Source organism: Pongo abelii, chromosome 2, assembly GCF_028885655.2.
Source record: "Pongo abelii isolate AG06213 chromosome 2, NHGRI_mPonAbe1-v2.0_pri, whole genome shotgun sequence".
NCBI lineage: Eukaryota > Metazoa > Chordata > Mammalia > Primates > Hominidae > Pongo > Pongo abelii.
This window is the reverse complement of record NC_085928.1, coordinates 170227713-170245899: the sequence shown is the minus strand read 5'-3', so window position 1 is coordinate 170245899 and position 18187 is coordinate 170227713. Positions and strand designations below refer to the sequence as shown.

The 18187-nt window shown below is 36.5% G+C and overlaps 1 protein-coding gene and 1 non-coding gene across 2 annotated transcripts in view; both read left to right on the top strand.

Moving 5' to 3' along the window:
* The window catches only part of KPNA4 (karyopherin subunit alpha 4), a 65214-nt gene extending 47341 nt beyond the window's left edge, over positions 1 to 17873 (top strand). Inside the window, exons 12-17 of the mRNA XM_002814246.6 lie at positions 2750 to 2878; positions 4152 to 4256; positions 8131 to 8202; positions 9729 to 9891; positions 12962 to 13056; positions 15832 to 17873. Of these exons, the coding sequence (XP_002814292.1) occupies positions 2750 to 2878; positions 4152 to 4256; positions 8131 to 8202; positions 9729 to 9891; positions 12962 to 13056; positions 15832 to 15930 (663 nt within the window). The 3' untranslated portion in view covers positions 15931 to 17873. The remainder of the gene's footprint in view (positions 1 to 2749; positions 2879 to 4151; positions 4257 to 8130; positions 8203 to 9728; positions 9892 to 12961; positions 13057 to 15831) is intronic.
* LOC112132950 (small Cajal body-specific RNA 7) lies at positions 3094 to 3423 on the top strand. Its single transcript, XR_002914649.3, has one exon. It is a non-coding gene; the product is annotated as a small Cajal body-specific RNA 7 (non-coding RNA).
* Positions 17874 to 18187: the final 314 nt, after the last annotated feature.

Below are 18187 nucleotides of genomic sequence, written 5' to 3'. Positions count from 1 at the left end.
GACCTCAGGTGATCCACCCGCCTTGGCCTCCCAAAGTGCTGGGATTGCAGGTGTGAGCCACCGCACCCGACCAGTTGATTTTCAGTAAGGAAGCCAAGCCAATTCGTTGGGGAAAGAATAACCTTTTCAACAAATGGGCAAGAACGACTGGATATCCACAAGTAAAATAATGAAGTTGGACCCCACTTCATACTACATGCAAAAACTCAGAATAGATCAAACACCTAAATATAAAGTCTAAAAATGTAAACCTCTTAGAAGAAAAATATAGGCATAAATTTTTATGACCCTAGATTAGACAGTGGTTTCTAAGATGTGACACCACAAGCAACCAAAGAAAAAGAATTGATAAGTCATGCTTCTCAAAACTTAAAAACTTGTGTGTGCGTCAAAGAACACCATCAAGAAAGTGAAAAGACAACCCATAGAATAGAAGAGAATAGGTATTAGAAAATTATGTATTGGCAAAGGGATTTACATCTAAAATATTTAATGTATAAAGAACTGTAACTACTCAAAAATAGACAACTCAGTTTTTAACTTGGCAAAATATTTGAGTAAACAGGCTTCTAAAGAAGATACAACAAATGGTCAGTAAGCACATGAAAAGAAGCTCAACATCATTAGTCATTAAGGAAAGGGAATTAAAGCCACAGTGAGATACTACTTCACATCCACCAGGATGGCTATAGTTAGGAAGACGATAACATACTTTTGGTGAGGGTGTGAGAAACTGGAATTCGTATAAACTGCTGGTGAGAATATAAAATGGTACAGCTGCTTTGGAATATAGTTTTGGCAGTGCCTGAAAAAGTTAAACATAAGGTTACAATATGAACTGGCAATTAATTACTCTTAGGTACATACCCAAGAGAAATGAAAATGCATATCCACACAAAAATTTGTACACAAGCATTCACAGCAGCGTTATTTGTAATAGCCAAAAAATGAAAACAATTTGAATGTCAGCCAATGAATGGTTAAATAAAATATGATACATTCACACAGTGAAATATTATTTGGTCATGAAAAGGAACAAAGTACTGATGCATGCTGTAACATGAACTTTTACAACATTATGTGAAATGAAAGAAGCTAGACAAAAAAGGCCAAATACATTTTGATTTTGTTAATATGAAGTGCCCAAGATAGCCAAAATCTTAGAGACAGGCATAGTGTCTTCCAGGGACCTAGGGATGAAGGCAGTGTGGGAGTGACCACTAATGGATACAGGTGTTCTTTTGGGGTGTTCTGGAATTAGATACTAGTAGTAGTTACACAACTCTGAATATACTAAGAACTACTGAATTGTACACTTTGAAAGGGTAAATTTTATGTTATATGAATTTTATCTCAAATTTTTCAAAAATTTGAATCATTTGTCATGTAGAAAGGAAAATTAGAGAAGTAGTAAAAAGCTTTACTTAACAGGAAATGACCTCACGTAACCACAGAAAAATAATTGATAATTCAAATTCATACCATAGTGAAATCTCATGTTAAGCAGGTGTCTTCTTTCCTTCAGAAAGGCACTATGTTTTTTGTCTTTTTGTTTTTGACAGGGTCTTACTCTGTTGTCCAGGCTGGAGTGCAGTGGTGTGATCACAGCTCACTTCAGCCTGGACCTCCCAGGCTGAAGCAATCCTCCCACCTCAGTCTCCCGAGTAGCTGGGACTACAGGCTCGTGCCACCACATCCAGCTAATATTTTGGAGAGACAGGGTTTTGTCATGTTACCCAGCCTGGTGTCAAACTCCTGGGCTTAAGTGTTCCACCCACCTCAGCCTTCCAAAGTGCTGGAATTACAGGCGTGAGCCACTGCACCTAGCTGTTTTTATTTTTATATTTTCAACACTAAATCTAAAGTTCTTTTTTTTTTTTTTTTATGGCACCGTCTAAAATTATCCTTCTTGTTTATTGACTCCTCTCTTACAATAATATAAGCTCTGTAAGAGCTGGAACATGTATCTATCTGCACATCTCTGTTCCTACATCAGTGCTTGATGCTAAGTGCTCGAAAAGAATAGGTTTATTGGAGCAGGGTGCAGTGGCTCACGCCTGTAATCCCAGTACTTTGGGAGGCCAAGGCAGGCAGATCACCTAAAGTCAGGGGTTCGAGACCAGCCTGGCCAACGTGGCAAAACCCCGTCTCTCCTAAAAAAAAAATTACAGAATTAGCCAGGTGTGGTGGCATGCGCCTGTAATCCCAGCTGCTCAGGAGGCTGAGCCAGGAGAATCGCTTGAACCTGGGAGGTAGAGGTTGCATTGAGCCAAGATCGAGCCATTGCACTTCAGCCTGGGCGACAGAGTGAGACTCCGTCTCAAAAAAGAATAGGTTTGTTGAAAGAAATGATGAGTGAATGAATGCATTTATCTTTTATAAGGTGCCTAACATGCCTTTTAATAAGGAGTGTTTCGGCTGGGCACAATGGCTCATGCCTATAATCCCAGCACTTTTGGAGGCTGAGGCAGGCAGATCCCTTGAGCCTAGGAGTTGGAGACCAGCCTGGGCAACATGGTGAAACTCTGTCTCTACAAAAAATACAAAAATTAGCCGGGCAGGGTCGTGCACTGCTGTAGTCCCAGCTACTCTGGAGGCTGGGGTGGGAGGATCACTTGAGCCTGAGAGGCAGAGGTTACAGTGAGCTGAGATTGCACCACTGCACTCTACCCTGGGCGACAGAGCAAGACCTTGTCTCAGAAAAAAAAAAAGGATTTCACATAGAATATCATCTCATTGTGCATTTCAGACTGCTGCACTTAGAGCTGTGGGCAACATTGTTACTGGAACTGATGAGCAAACACAAGTAGTTTTGAACTGTGATGCTCTTTCACACTTCCCAGCACTCCTGACACATCCCAAAGAGAAAATTAATAAAGTAAGTACTATTAAATACTACTTAATAGATAGCACTTAAAATGTTAACAGTTTTAGTTTGTAAAATTAGAGTCTTAGAAATGTCTGTAATATTGATTCTTAATACAAACTGTCATTTAGACATCAAGAGAAAATAAACATTTTACTGTCCATAACAAGCATTAATAATTTTTTCATATATAAAACCAATTATGAAAAGTGCAATTTTGGCTCTCTTGGAAATGATGAAATAGAGATAATTGGGTGTTGAATGTTGTATGACTGGAAATTTTTAATATATATATTATGTAATTCTTATAAGTTTAGTGTTTTATAGGTACTTAATAGAGAGTATGTATGCATGTGTGTGTGCTTGTGGTGGCTATGGAAAGGGGGCACTGACTGGTGATGCTGATATTGGAGTGCATCTGAGGCTGTTGTAGAAATAACATGGGTTGTTGATTACAACATTGCCAATGATTATAACCCAAGAACAGCTCACCTAACTAGCCCGGCACCCTAAAATCTCTAACAGGTTCATTAAAATGGTCCTGTGATCTGATCCAAAAGAGCCTAGTATACATTAGCTAATACTAATATTTTTTAGAGTAAAACTTATTAGTTATCTATGATTATAATGCTTAAGACCACCATTATCTTGTCAAAAGTAGCACCAACCGTGATGTAAAGGGTAACATAAAAAGATTAAGATAGGCCAATAAAGCAACCAAATATCTGGTTCCACTTTTCCTTGAGAGAAATTATGCAGTGAATGACTATTACAAATAAGTATACTAAAACAATGCACTATTTTGTTTTTTATGTCTCCATTATTGTGGATAATTGATATTTATCTACTTTGGCTAAGATTCTTCATCAGAATAGAATAGAGAATAAAGCACATTATGTGAGGGAAGGGCACTGAATCTTATTTACAGCTGTTTGAGGATTTGTGTTTGTATTATACTCATTATTCATATTTGCTCATTCATTATTTCATATTTGCTCATTCAAATTTGTTCAGCCAAGCTTCTTTTGAGCCACACTGTTTGGGAGCATTGTTTTCAATAATTCTTCAGAAGGGTTAGTTCATTGCGATTTGAATTAGGTCCATTAGCTATTTGTCCAAAGAAAATATGGAAAGGGGTGTAAAGAAATTGAGATGCCTGAGATTTTTATCATGGAGCTCATTTCATAATAAAATCATTGGGACAGTGTAGTGAATGCTTTTTTTCTTAGTTCAGATGCAGATTTTATTTTTTAATGAGAAATATTCAAATGCTCTTGTTCTACAGGAAGCAGTGTGGTTCCTCTCCAACATCACTGCAGGAAATCAGCAGCAGGTACAGGCAGTAATTGATGCCAATCTTGTACCAATGATAATACACCTTTTGGATAAGGTAAGAAAATCATATTATATGTATCATTTATCTGATGTAAGGGGAAGGGGATTTAAATCTAAGACATTATGTGAATTTATACTTTCTGTTTAATTAGAAGCCATACAGTGGCGTAAATATAGTAAAGTAATATTAACATTACAGCTTTTGAACCTAGCCATTTTTATATACAAGAAACTTTTTGGGGGGTGGGGGGCAAATCCTAGCCCTTTCTGTGTATCATTCTTTTACCAAAATTGCCATTATCCTAGGCCATACTAAACTTTCATATTGTTACTGTTGATAATAAGTGCTTACATAGTATTCTAAGCACTTTACATACATTACCTCATTGAATGACATTAAGCCTATAAGATTAGGGATTATCCCCACTTGATAGATGAGAAGAAACCCTCGTATAGACAAATAAATTGTCCAAAATCAAATAGCAAATAAGTATGCTATTGTATGCCATATCATCTCTCATGCTCATATTAGCATTTGGAAGAAACAGTTTATCGCAATTACAGCATGAGGCTGGGTGCAGTGGCTCACACCTATAATCCCAGCAGTCTGGGAGGCCAAAGCAGGAGGATCACTTGAGCCCAGGAGTTCAAGACCAGCCTGGGCAACATAGGGGGACTCCATCTCTACAAAAACTTTTTTGAAAAAAGAAATTAGCCTGGTGTGGTAGCATGCGCCTGTGGTTCTAGCTACTCCGGAAGCTACAGTGGGAGGATCATTTGAATCCAGGAGGTTCAGGCTGTGGTGAGCCATGGTCATGCCATTGCATTCCAGCCTGAGTGACAGACCGTGTCTCAAAAAAAAAAAAAAACCCGCTCACAGCATGAGGGTTCTGAACACTGATCTGTAATTAAAGAGAAGATAAATCTGTTTCTCTGTGTTTCCTGTAAATTGAGTTCAGTTTTTTAGACAAGAATATGTCATGCACAACTCTATTTCCTAATGATTCACATGAGGAGACACAGTCTGTCTTACATGTAGTGATATTAAGATTGTTAAGTGATCTGAGGTGTTACAGCCTATTGCAGCTGATGGTTATAAAGTTATCCATTAATCTTTCACCTATGGTTTTTAGGTAGCCATTGATGATGCTTGTTCGGATCCCTTATTTTACTAGGAGTTGCAAAATGGTGACTTTCTAATTCTACCATTCTTTGTGTATTGGCCATGATTCTTTAGTAAAGAACTTGTCTTGTTTTTTGTTTTGTTTTTTTTTAGACGGTCTCGCTGTCACCCAGGCTAGAATGCAGTGACACGATCTCGGCTCACTGCAATCTCTACCTCCCCAGTTTAGGCGATTCTTGCGCCTCAGCCTCCCAGGTAGCTGGGACTATAGGCGCACGCCACCACACCCAGCTAATTTTTGTATTTTTAGTAGAGATGCAGTTTCACCACGTTGGCCAGGCTGGTCTCCAGCTCCTGACCTCAAGTGATCAGGTGTGAGCCATCCATGCCCGGCCAAGAGCATTTCTTTATCAGCTGTTGTTTATTAAAACAGGCCTATCTTACATGTTTTCTGATCTAGAACTGGAATTAACCATTTTTCTATGGTATCTTGATTTTGTTTTGTAGAGAATAGTGTTTAAGGATCATATTTCAGCTATAAAGGTGATCATTGTTACAATGTTGTCATTTTTTCTAGGCCTGAGTAAACAAAATAAATGATAGGCATTGTTGTAGAAAGTGAAAGATGATGAGTTCAGGAACATGAGAGTTCATAAAAAATGAATCATGAATGAAAGGGAGCTATTAAATATTATTGGATATTTAAGATAACAGGGTTTTTAATTTTTATTCCTCTGATTTTATATTTGCATCTCTTTTATGCTGAAAATCTTCCTAAAAACATTAACATAATTACTTATTTTTCTTGTATTTTGGTATGTATAGATCTGTGGATACATGTCAATATACATTATTTTTAAGTACATCATTGATGACATATATCCTAAAGACCATAAAAAACTCCTAATTTTCAGCATGAGACAAAAGAGATGCAAATGTATTTTTTGATATATATATATAAAAATAACAAAGCCATATTGCCCCTGACAACATGACTACTGAATGTACTTTTAAGATTTCTTTGACATTTGTTTGCCTTTAGAATATATTTCATCAGTAATGTACTTAAAAAAATGTCACTCCCATAGCACTATATAGAGAGCTTCTTTATTCCTTGTTTTTGTTTTTTTTTTTCTTACTCCTTGTTTTTCTTGTTCCTTTCATAGCTACATAGCACTGCATTGTACGGATGCACTATAATGTATGAAGTCAATCTGTTATTGATGATATTTGAGATGTCTCCAGTGTTTGTTGTTAAATAGTACTTTAAAGAATAGTGGCCAGGCACAGTGGCTCACGCCTGTAATCCCAGCACTTTGGGAGGCCGAGGCGGGCAGATCACAAGGTCAGGAGATCGAGACCATCCTGGCTAACACAGCGAAACCCTGTCTCTACTAAAGATATAAAAAATTAGCCAGGCATGGTGGTGGGCGCCTGTAGTCCCAGCTACTCAAGAGGCTGAGGCAGAAGAATGGTGTGAACCCAGGAGGCAGAGCTTGCAGTGAGCCAAGATTGCCCCACTGCACTCCAGCCTGGGCGACAGAGCGAGACTCCATCTCAAAAAATAAATAAATAAAAGAATAGCTTGTGGCTGGGCACAGTGGCTCACACCTGTATTCCCAGCACTTGGGAGGCTGAGGCAGGCAGATCACTTGAGGTCAGGAGTTCAAGACCAGCCTGGCCAACATGGGGAAACCGTGTCTCTACCAAAAAAATACAAAAACTAGCCAGGCGTGGTGGTACATTCCTGTAGTCCCAGCTACTCAGGAGGCTGAGGTGGGAGAATCACTTGAACCCAGGAGGTGGAGGTTGCAGTGAGCCGAGATTGCGCCACTGTACCCCAGCCTAGGCAACAGCAAGATCCTCTCAAAAAAAAAAAGAATAGCTTGTTTTTTTGATGTTTTTGCCCGATTATATTTGGGATTACTAGATCTACAGATAAACATATATGTAAATTTTGCTATTATAGGGCTAATTCCCCTCTATAAGAATTATGCCATTTTATACTACCAGCCTCACAGACAAATATTTAGATTTTCTTATTCTGATAAATATGAAAGGAGACATGGATATTTTAATTTGCATTTCTTTTATTTATATGTTTTTTTAATACATCATAAGCATTTTTTCAGGTTGCCACTTGTCTTAATATTTAATAGTTGCTTATTCAGTAAATTTACCATAATTAGACAATTATGCTTATTGAGAATTTTAGTTGTTTTTACTTTTTGGCTATTATGGTGCTGCGATAACCATATATAGAAAGATATTATTACTCAGCTTTATATTATTTTCTTGGTAAATTCTCAAAAATGAGATTATGAAGTTTATGTATATGAATTTTTTAATGACTTTTAAATATTTCTTCACTTCGTATTTGAAAAGGCAATGTATAACATCTTTATCATAGTTTCATTAATGGTGGGTATCATTTTTGTGTGTAAAAGCTTTGTGTGTAAAAGAATATGTTCGTTTACATGACTCTTTGTAGTGAAATTGTAGATTTTTAAATTTTTTCTTTACTATTTTTATTTCATTGTATCATCAACTTCATTTAATCTGATAATATTAAATAATAATATCAACTCAGTTTGTTTCCAGGAGAGTTCACAGAAAGGTGTCTCCATGTATTTAGGGTAGATTGGGTGTAGTTCAAAGACCTGTCTTAATAAGAAAAAATGATATATACAGAAAGACTAAAAGGAGACCTTGGGAAATAAGCAGTTGAAAAATCATCACAGCAAACATTTTTTCCAGTTTACTCTATGTGGCAATTTTTATAGCCTTTTGTTTTGCCTTTTTACAGGGGGATTTTGGCACTCAAAAAGAAGCTGCTTGGGCCATAAGTAACTTAACAATTAGTGGAAGGAAAGATCAAGTAAGTTGAGCTTTTTAAAATTTATTTCTCAAAACTGGTAAAATAAAAGTACAGGTAATTTTGATTTAGATTTGAGTAAGTTATAATTTAAAATAATAGCAACACCCTGGGAGGCCAAGGCTGGAGGATCACCCGAGGCCAGGGTTTTGTGACTGGCCTGGGCAACACAGTGAGACTACATCTCTATTAAAAAAATAAAATAATAGCAAGATAACAGGTACTAACTTTTATATAACAGGTATATAACTTTCTTTGTCACATAGAAGTATCACCTTGACTTCCTTTCGTCATACTTCATAGAAGTGTTCTTTTTCCCAATTTATTGGCCTACGATAATTTTTTAATCCATGGTAAAATTGAGGCCCCTATAGTCAGGAGTTTTTTTGTTTTGTTTTTTTTTAACAGTATTAGGAATGAACAGACTTCTTAAGTTAATATGGAAGAAACTGCATCACAGATTCTCCTAACAAATGAACAACAACAACAAAAAGTAAAAAGACAGCAACAATAACAAGTTCATCAGCAGCAAACCAAACAAGGAATTAAAAACTCAACCAGATGGCTAGGACTTAGGAACTAGGGTGAGGAATGTGAGATGCCTAGGAAAGAGGCACCCACTCTCAGGTCGTGCAGGTGACAAAGCTTAACATTGTGCCAACTGGCAAAGGAAAGAGTTTTAAAGAGGTTAGATCTGTTTCACAGAGTAGGTAAAAAGAACAAATTTAGAGCTGAATAGCAATAAATTGATAACTGTAACAAAAAAGCTGCAGACTGGTGGTTATTGGTGAATTCACATAAATACAGAGCAGAACAGAAATATTAATATAATGCATGGAAATTATAACTAATGAAATACTGAAATCATTGGAAAATATTGTGAAATCAATAGAATAGTGAATTGAGAGGTAGCCAGGCACATGTGAGCCACTGGATGCTGTCACATTGAGCCATTGTAGTTTTTTGAAACTAGTATCCAGGCGGGATGCAGTGGCTCATGCATGTAATCCTAGCATTTTGTGAGGCCAAGGCAGGAGGATCTCTTGGGTTCAGGAGTTCAAGACCAGCCTGGGCAACATAGTGAGACCCCATCTCTATATATTAAATAAATAAATAAATCCTGCACAACATAGGGAGACCCCATCTCTCTATATTTAATTAATTAATTAATTAAATTAAATAAAAATAGCATACAGCCTCCATTAACAGCCTCCTTAACTGATTTCATAATTTCTTACTCTTAAAGGGAAAAATCTTTGAAGGAAGTATTTCTTATGGCAAAGAAATGTTTAATATGAAGTTGAGTGATTCCTTTATTTTAACTTTATGTTGTTTTCTAAGTTCAGGAAAAAGGAAACTAAATTTAAAAGAAAAGGAGGTTAGATTAATAATGTAGGCACACTTAACATGAGAGAGATGAGGTCATATTTCTATACTCGAAATTTCAAAATCAGAATTATTCCAGTGAGATAACATGGCACACAAAGTTTACCTATATTGCATTATTTTGTGTTGTTTTTATTCTTCAGGTGGCTTACCTTATCCAACAAAATGTTATCCCACCTTTTTGCAACTTGCTGACTGTAAAAGATGCACAAGTTGTGCAAGTAGTACTCGATGGACTAAGTAATATATTAAAAATGGCTGAAGATGAGGCAGAAACCATAGGCAATCTTATAGAAGAATGTGGAGGTAAGTTTATTATAAGCTCTTATTCCACATCATAATGTTCTCTTCGTAACTACCTTTATTTGCCGACTAATATAGCACATCTATATTTTTCTGTCTTAGATATTCAAGTAACAGAATAAAGTAAATATTATATTCTATATGTGCAGTCCTGCTCAGCCTCTTGCATATTCTTAGGTAACTGAATTGCTGCCGTATATTGAACAGGCACTGTGATAAGTTACTGGGAAGACAGTGGTAAACAAGACACAGTCCTTGCCCTCAAGGCGTGTAGTCTAGTCTTGATAAATATGAACTGATTTAATGTGCTAATTACCCTAATAGAAATGTACAACAAAATGGGATGCCTAATCCATTCTGGAAGAAGCAGGAAGTGCACCTGAGCTGGATTTTGAGAGATGAATAAGGATTAATAAAGTAAAAAGGGATGAAAGGTGTTCCAGGCAGAGATAACACCATGAGCAAAGTCTGAGGTGAGAAATAGCATTCAGCAAATTATAAGTAGTTCAGTGTTGCTGAATCACACAGTATGGGGTAGAAACTACCAAGAGACAAAGCTGGAGAAGTAACCAGCCTCCTGTGAAGGCTTTTTTTTTTTTTTTGGAGACAGAGTCTTGCTCTGTCGCCCAGGCTGGAGTGCAATGGCACAATCTCAGCTCACTGCAACCTCTGCCTCCCAGGTTCAAGCGATTCTTCTGCTTCAGCCTCCTGAGTAGCTGGGATTACAGGCGCCTGCCACCACACCCAGCTAATTTTTTGTATATTTAGTAGAGACGGGGTTTCATCATGTTGGTCAGGCTGCTGTTGAACTCCTGACCTCAGGTGATCCACTCGCCTCGGCCTCCCAGAGTGTTGAGACTACAGGTGTGAGCAACTGCGCCCGGCCTCCTGTGAATCTTAACAGGCTTTATGGCACAGCAGATGTTTTATTCTTTAGGGCAATAGTTTCCAAACATGGCCATGTACCAGAGCCTCCTGGAATGTAAACAATACATATTAGCTTTCAAGTCTTAGAGTTAATATATAGACAGAACATGAAAATTTCAAATGTGGCTGTGTAACACAATGTAAGTGTTAGCAATCTGGATAAGCATAAATGTAAAGGTATTTCTGACAGAAGTTGAAAAGTGAATGAAAAGAGAGGTAACTGCAAAAGTAGGAGAACCCATAACTTCAACTAAATGGGAATGGTGAGAGGCTTCAAAATTAATGTAGTAAGAAATAGATATATTTAAAGTTACTAAAGTGACTCATAGAACTACAATAATAAAAAAATCTATAACTGTCGAGTTAGGAACAAGAGATGGGGAATAGTGTTACAGAACTAATTAGGGATTAAGTAACAAAAAATAACAATAGGCATACTTAATTATTTTTACTACTTGATTTTTTTAACTTGTAAACATTTTAATTACTAAAATATCTTTATACATTCAAGTAAAAATGTAAGTTCTTGAACATTGCCTACCTCACTGGAGGTAAGACCCAGGAATCCCCAGTGGATTGTGCCCTAGGAGTGGCAGGCCATTGGTGATTCATCTAGGGAATGGGGTACATTCAGATGGAACATGGATATCTGGGGAATGAAGTCTTTGGAGACAGGAGGCAGGAAGAGACCAGTTAAGAAAGTATTTATGGCCAGGCACAGTGGCTCACACCTGTAATCCCAGCACTTTGGGAGGCCCGAGGCGGGCAGATCACCTGAGGCCAGAAGTTCAAGACCAGCCTGGTCAGCATGATGAAACCCCGTCTCTACTAAAAATATAAAAAATTAGCCGGACGTGATAGCGCACACCTGTAATCCTAGCTGCTCGGGAGGCTGAGGCACGAGAATCATTTGAACCCAGGAGGCAGAGGCTGCAGTGAGCCAAGATCACGCCACTGCACTCCAGCCTGGGCAACAGAGTGAGACTCTGTCTCAAAAAAAAAAAAAAAAAAGAAAGAAAGAAAGTATAAAGTATATAGTGGCCAAGCCACAATAAATGAAGGCAGTAATAATAGAGACAAAGGGGAGATGAGGAGATTTAAAGTCCAGTGGATGGACTTTCAAGTTTTTGAGGTTTGATTGTGGGATATTGAGGGAAAAGGGAACTTGGGCTTTCTCTTAGATTTCAAGCTATTGTTGATTATCACCAAATAAGAATACAACTGTAGGACGAACCGTTTAAATGAGGAAGGCAAATAACAAATTGTGTTTTGGACAGTTTGAGTTTTAGGTAGCTATGAAATTTCCTGGTAGAATTACACAAGCATTTTAATTTCATGCATGTGAAGCTCAGAAAAGAAATGAAGCTATAGATTTGCAAGTCCTCAGCCTATGTGAAGTAGCCAAATTTTTTAATGGGAAGATCACCAGAATGAGTGTGTAGGTGAGAAGTGAGCCCAAGATAACTTTCTCCATTTAAGAAATGAATAGAGGAAGAACACTCATGAAGGGGCAATTTCACTTTTTTCAAAGACTTTAAAATTATTTTTCCTCTAAAGTAAAACAGGATCCAATTTTCATATCAACAAGTTAAGTATATACTTTTTAATGTTTCTGCCTATAATTTAAACTCATTAATGTTTACAGGGAAAATTCTCTTTTCCCCTGAAATACTGTGTTAGATCTTCATCATTTTCCAGTAAACTTAACAGGTATCTTAAGCATCATATTTATTAATCACCAGTATTTTAAATTTATTTTCATAGATGCTCACTAGAAAAACTTGGCAGGTGCTGGAAAGTAGGAAGATTCTGCTTTTTACTTAAACAAATGGAATTTTACATGTTATTGCTGGTTATAAACATTGGTTATGTATTCTGATGAATAGGCAGATGTCTCATTACTTATTTATACACTTATTTATACATTTACAAGCAGTTAGACACTCAGGTTGTTAATTTTAAGATAAATATGCTATATCTTTGTGCATAAAATTGTTTTATATATAAGATTCACCTTTAAATTCCCAAAAATTATAATTCAAAAAATTTGCAATTCAGAAATTGGATTATGTGTTCCAAAGATTATTCTAACTTGTCACTGCTCTTTAAATATTACTATTGTTTCACATTACAAAATTTCTTGCAGGGCTGGAGAAAATTGAACAACTTCAAAATCATGAAAATGAAGACATCTACAAATTGGCCTATGAGATCATTGATCAGTTCTTCTCTTCAGATGATGTATTTAATAATTTTGTAGTTTTCTTAATTTTATATATAAACATAGATCTGGATAAAGTAATATATATAGTAAGCTGGGGGACATACATGTGTATTTTTTTGGAATGGAATTAAAATAGATGTATGACAGTAATGTCACCTGCTTTGAAAACATAAATATTTCAATATTTTAAGATCCCTTCAGGGCATATTAGCTCTAATGGCAAGAAAATAAGGACTTTTTTGACCAAACTAGATGGGTCAGACTTTATTTTCACTTGGTGTCTTTATAGTTCTCATTTTTTAAAATTGTTAATAGCATACCATATTTATAAACAAAACAGTGATACTGGTGTATCCTGTAATAAGTTCTTTATGACAGTAGTTAATCCACACTTGAATGGGTTGTCACTGTTTTTTTTCATGACCAAAAACAAATATGAAAATAAATAAATAAGATGGAAATAAAAAGGTAAGGCACTATATAATGTAAGGTGTAGTATACAAAAATATCTTCAGATTGTTAGTAATAGTAGTGGAAATTAAAGTGTTAACTTATTTTTAGTATTTCCTCTTTGGAAAAGTAAATCTAAAATTAAACCAATTGCTCCTTAGAAAATTTTATAGTGGTTCAGTGCAGCCACCAGAGGATTCTTTAATGATTTCTCAGCTTTTCGAAGAATAAGTCTTTTACTGCATGCCTTTCCATATTATCAAAAAGAATAGAATGTTATTAAACATTTTGTTAAGTATGTATAGTTTGAACATTAACTTGACAAGGACAATATTAGAAAAGAAAATTATAGACTATTTACTTATAGTTGTCTAAGCTTAGTCCTATTTAGAATATAATGCTGGTTAAATAAACCAGAAATAAAATTAAGAAAAGTTTTTTTTTTTTTTTCTTTCTTTTTTTAAAGATGGGTCCCAGGCTGGAGTGCATTGGCACAGTCACAGCTCACTGCAACCTCCCCCTCCCTGGCTCAGGTGATCCTCCCACCTCAGCCTCCCAAATAGCTGGGATTACAAGTGCATGCCACTATGCCCGGATAACTTTTTAAGTCTTTTTGTAGAGACAAGGTCTCCCTATGTTGCCCTGGCTGATCTTGAACTCCTGGACTCAAACAATTCTCCCATCTTGGCCTCCCAAAGTGCTGGGATTACAGGCATGAGCCACCACGCCCAGCCTGGCATATTCTTTTAAGGGTAACTTTGATCGTTTGTCTTAAAGTTGGATTTTTGAAAATCATAATTTGCAATTTGGTGACTAATTGTAATAGCCTTATAATTTCTAATACCTCAAAATGTAGTTTTCGTTCTTGACTTAGATTGTGAAAAGAATAATTCAGATGATATACATAGTTATAGGAAGTACACTACGGGTTTGTAATATTGTGGAATTTCAAAAAGGAGCCTTTAGATGCAAAGCATATAGAATAATGTATATAATAATAATAATAACCATTATTAGCAGAACTATTATAGGTGGAGTATCCCTTATCTGAAATGCATGGGACCAGAACAGTTTTGGATTTTGGATTTTTTTGAATTTTAGAATATTTGAATTATTTCTACCACTGAGCATCTGAAATTCAAAATGTTCCAATGAGCATTTCTTTTGAGCATCATATTGGTGCCCAGAAAGTTTCAGATTTTGGAGTATTTTTTGTTTTGGACTTTCAGATTACAGATACTCAATCTGTATTTTACTATTTTAAGCCCAAATACCATTTGTCTCTAATTGCTATTGAAAGATATACCAAAGATTCACTTACTTTCCAAAAGTGGTGGCATTAGATTTTTTTTTAATGTGATTGTCTTTATGTACTTGCCTGGGGTTTTTTTGTTTTGTGGTTTGTTTTGTGGTTTGTTTTGTTTTGTTTTGTTTTGTTTGAGACAGAGTTTTGCTCTGTCACCCAGGCTGGAGTGCAGTGGCACAATCTTGGCTCACTGCAACCTCTGCCTCCCAGGTTCAAGGAATTCTCCACCCTCAACCTCCCAAGTAGCTGGGATTATAGGCACATGCCACCATGCCCAGCTAATTTTTGTATTTTTAGTAGAGATGGGGTTTCGCCACGTTGGCCAGGCTGGTCTTGAACTCCTGACCTCAGGTGATCTACCCATCTCAGCCTCCCAAAGTGCTGGGATTATAGGCATGAGCCACCTCGCCTAGCCGTACTTGCCCAGGTTTAAGGGAAATTGTAATGAGACCAAATTTTGCATCCTCTCTTTGAGACTTAGGGCCATCACTACTGTTCCTTCATTCTTTTGGAAAATGCCCGTCTTACATATTCTCTTTTTTCTCATTTTGGCATCCCTTACGAAAAAGTCTTGGGTGGGCACAGTGGCTCACACCTGTAATCTCAATACTTTGGGAGGTCAAGATAGGCAGATTGCTTGAGCTTAGGAGTTTGAGACCAGCCTGGGCAATATGGTGAAACTCCATCTCTACAAAAAATACAAAAATTAGCCAAGCGTGGTGGTGCACACCTGTAGTCCCAGCTACTTGGGAGGCTGGGGTGGGAGGATCGCTTGAGCCCAAGAGGTTGGGGCTGCAATGAGCTATGTTTGTGCTACTCATCTCCAGCCTTGATGACAGAGTGAGACACCATCTCAAAAAAGAAAGAAAAAAAAAACCTTTTATAAAGTTTCAGTTTTCTAAAGGATGGTAAGACAGTGTTGGCATTCATCATCTCTCCAGACCTTTTTTTAAGGGTAATGGGATTAGTACTATAATACTATTTATATATATTTTAAAACTAATTATCACATTCTTTTTCTTTTTTTTTCACCTAGATTGATGAAGACCCTAGCCTTGTTCCAGAGGCAATTCAAGGCGGAACATTTGGTTTCAATTCATCTGCCAATGTACCAACAGAAGGGTTCCAGTTTTAGAAAGATGTTGTGGAAGTTAGGTACAATGCAGCACTGATATATATATATATATATATATATATACATATATATAAAAAGGTTTGATCCATCAAGCTTGGCTCATGGGATCTGCTGCTGCATTAAATCGGGAAAGAAAATGTGAAGATTTCATTTGGAATCACAGAAAATGCCCAAATGAGGTCAAGATGGCGAGTGGGTGCGAGTGAGAATGAGTGGCAAAATGTAATGAAAACTTTACATGAATGCTTATTTAGGTTGTTCAAAGTAAAAAGGGCTACAGGTCACAGATCGTCAGTGCCTGAGAAAGAACATTGACTTACTCTATATCAATTGAGGGGAAAGTGCAGTACTGTCATCTTCAAGCCTTGTAAGCATAAAAGAGAATAGGCTGCCCATATAAGTCAAAAGAAAATGAGCCCAGGCCTTGCTATGAAGCAGTGTGTGAATGGACAATGTTGAATGAATGTCTGGCTCAGTGATGGAGAGCCAGGTTCATCCTTGAAATCTAGGGCTCTTCACTCATGAAGCCGACTCCTAGTCCTGGAGTGACTGTGTACGAGAGCGTGGTTGTGGTGCTGTATGTGAACGCATGCAAGCTTGATTCACCTTCAGGGGGCTGATAACAAACCTAGTAAATCATCAAAATGAGATCATAAGTGTTAATGTACACTGGACATGAAAACAAAGACTGGTTTAGCAGCAGACATTGGTTTACTCTGCAGCCTGTGTTTTCTATTTCCCCCTTTCCCACCTCCTTCCCCCCACCCCGCTCCTTTTTTTTTCTTTTTTGCTTTTCTTTTCCTTTTTTTTTTTTTTTTTTTTTTTCCAGTTTTTATTTACTTTACCTAGTATGCCTTTTTTTTTTAGTTGCTTCTCAAGTCAGAAAACTTTTCAGGAAGGTTTCCCTGTGCATTTGCACCAGATGAATGTTTGATGCTATGAAAAGCTTTCCATATCATCAAAACTAATTTGTGTAGATTTTTGCATGAAGAAAATCATAAATTTCCCTCAAAATAGACTGTGTTGCAGTACACAAGTTGCCATAATAGTATAAAACAGTAAAATGTGCTTAAAAGGCCATCCTTTTCATTTTCAGAGATAACATAAAGATCTTTGCATGAGGTAAATCTACAGCATAGTTCATTTTTAGATTTTGTTGAGTCCTGTAAAGAAGAAGAAGAAAAAAGTTTCAGTTGTGGTAGAATACCGTGCTGTGTTTAAATGTTACTTGTTTTCAAACTTTGTTTTCTATGAAAATGATATGGAAACTTCTAAAATGGAATTTGGTGCATATGTACTGCTGAATAAAGACCGATGAAGAGGTTTGAGTAGATGTACAAATCAAGTAATGGTTTGAACACCTTTAATAATATGCCTAATCTGTTCAATTGTTTTAGAATCTTTTTATCTTAGATGTAGGCAGCCATGAACAATCTATTTTGAGCCACTTTAGGGAGAAAACTTTGTATTTTTAAAACTTGCATAAAAGTTATGCAAGTGGTTTTTATAAATTGGAATAATACCTCAGTTTTGAGGTTATGCACACTAAATTAAATGTGACATAAATTAATTTGTACAAAAAGAACTCTTTATAAGGTGGCTCATTGTAGGAAATCCTGTGCCTTCCCCTTTGAGCACAAGTGTTGCATGAACAACAGTTTGCTATAAGAAACATACCAGATTAGCCACCATTAGCATCTATATCTACTTTGTGTTTAAAAATCAACTGGTAATTCTGAAACACTGTAGAATGGATAAAAATTATTTTGTGATCATAACTCTTTGTTGAACTAGAGTATTTTTGCAGCATTCCTTGTCATCAGAAACATGGTTAAAGTTTAAAACTAGAAGCAGCAGAAAACTAGCTTGTAAAATTTATCCAAGTAGAGTGCAGGCTAGGCTGTCTTGGGGAAATAAACATTAAAACTTAAAGCAATGTTTTACATGGGGTGTGTGTGTGTGGTGTGTGGATTTTTTTTTTTTTTTTTTTTTTTGTAAAGTTAGAGTATAATTCAATGGCTTACATTAGCTTCCTGTCTTTTTACCTAGAACCAGCATAACAAGAAATTTCTTCAGTTCTGTCATTTCAGTATGGACATATTAATGTTTTAGCCCACTGAATTTGTCCAGTTGACACCATCAGTGTTTCAGTTTTCTCCCTATCCAAACCAAGGTTTTAACTTTCCTTCATTCTCCAGTAAAACAGACCGAGACAACTTGAACTATATTTTGATTATTGCTATATCTTCAACATATA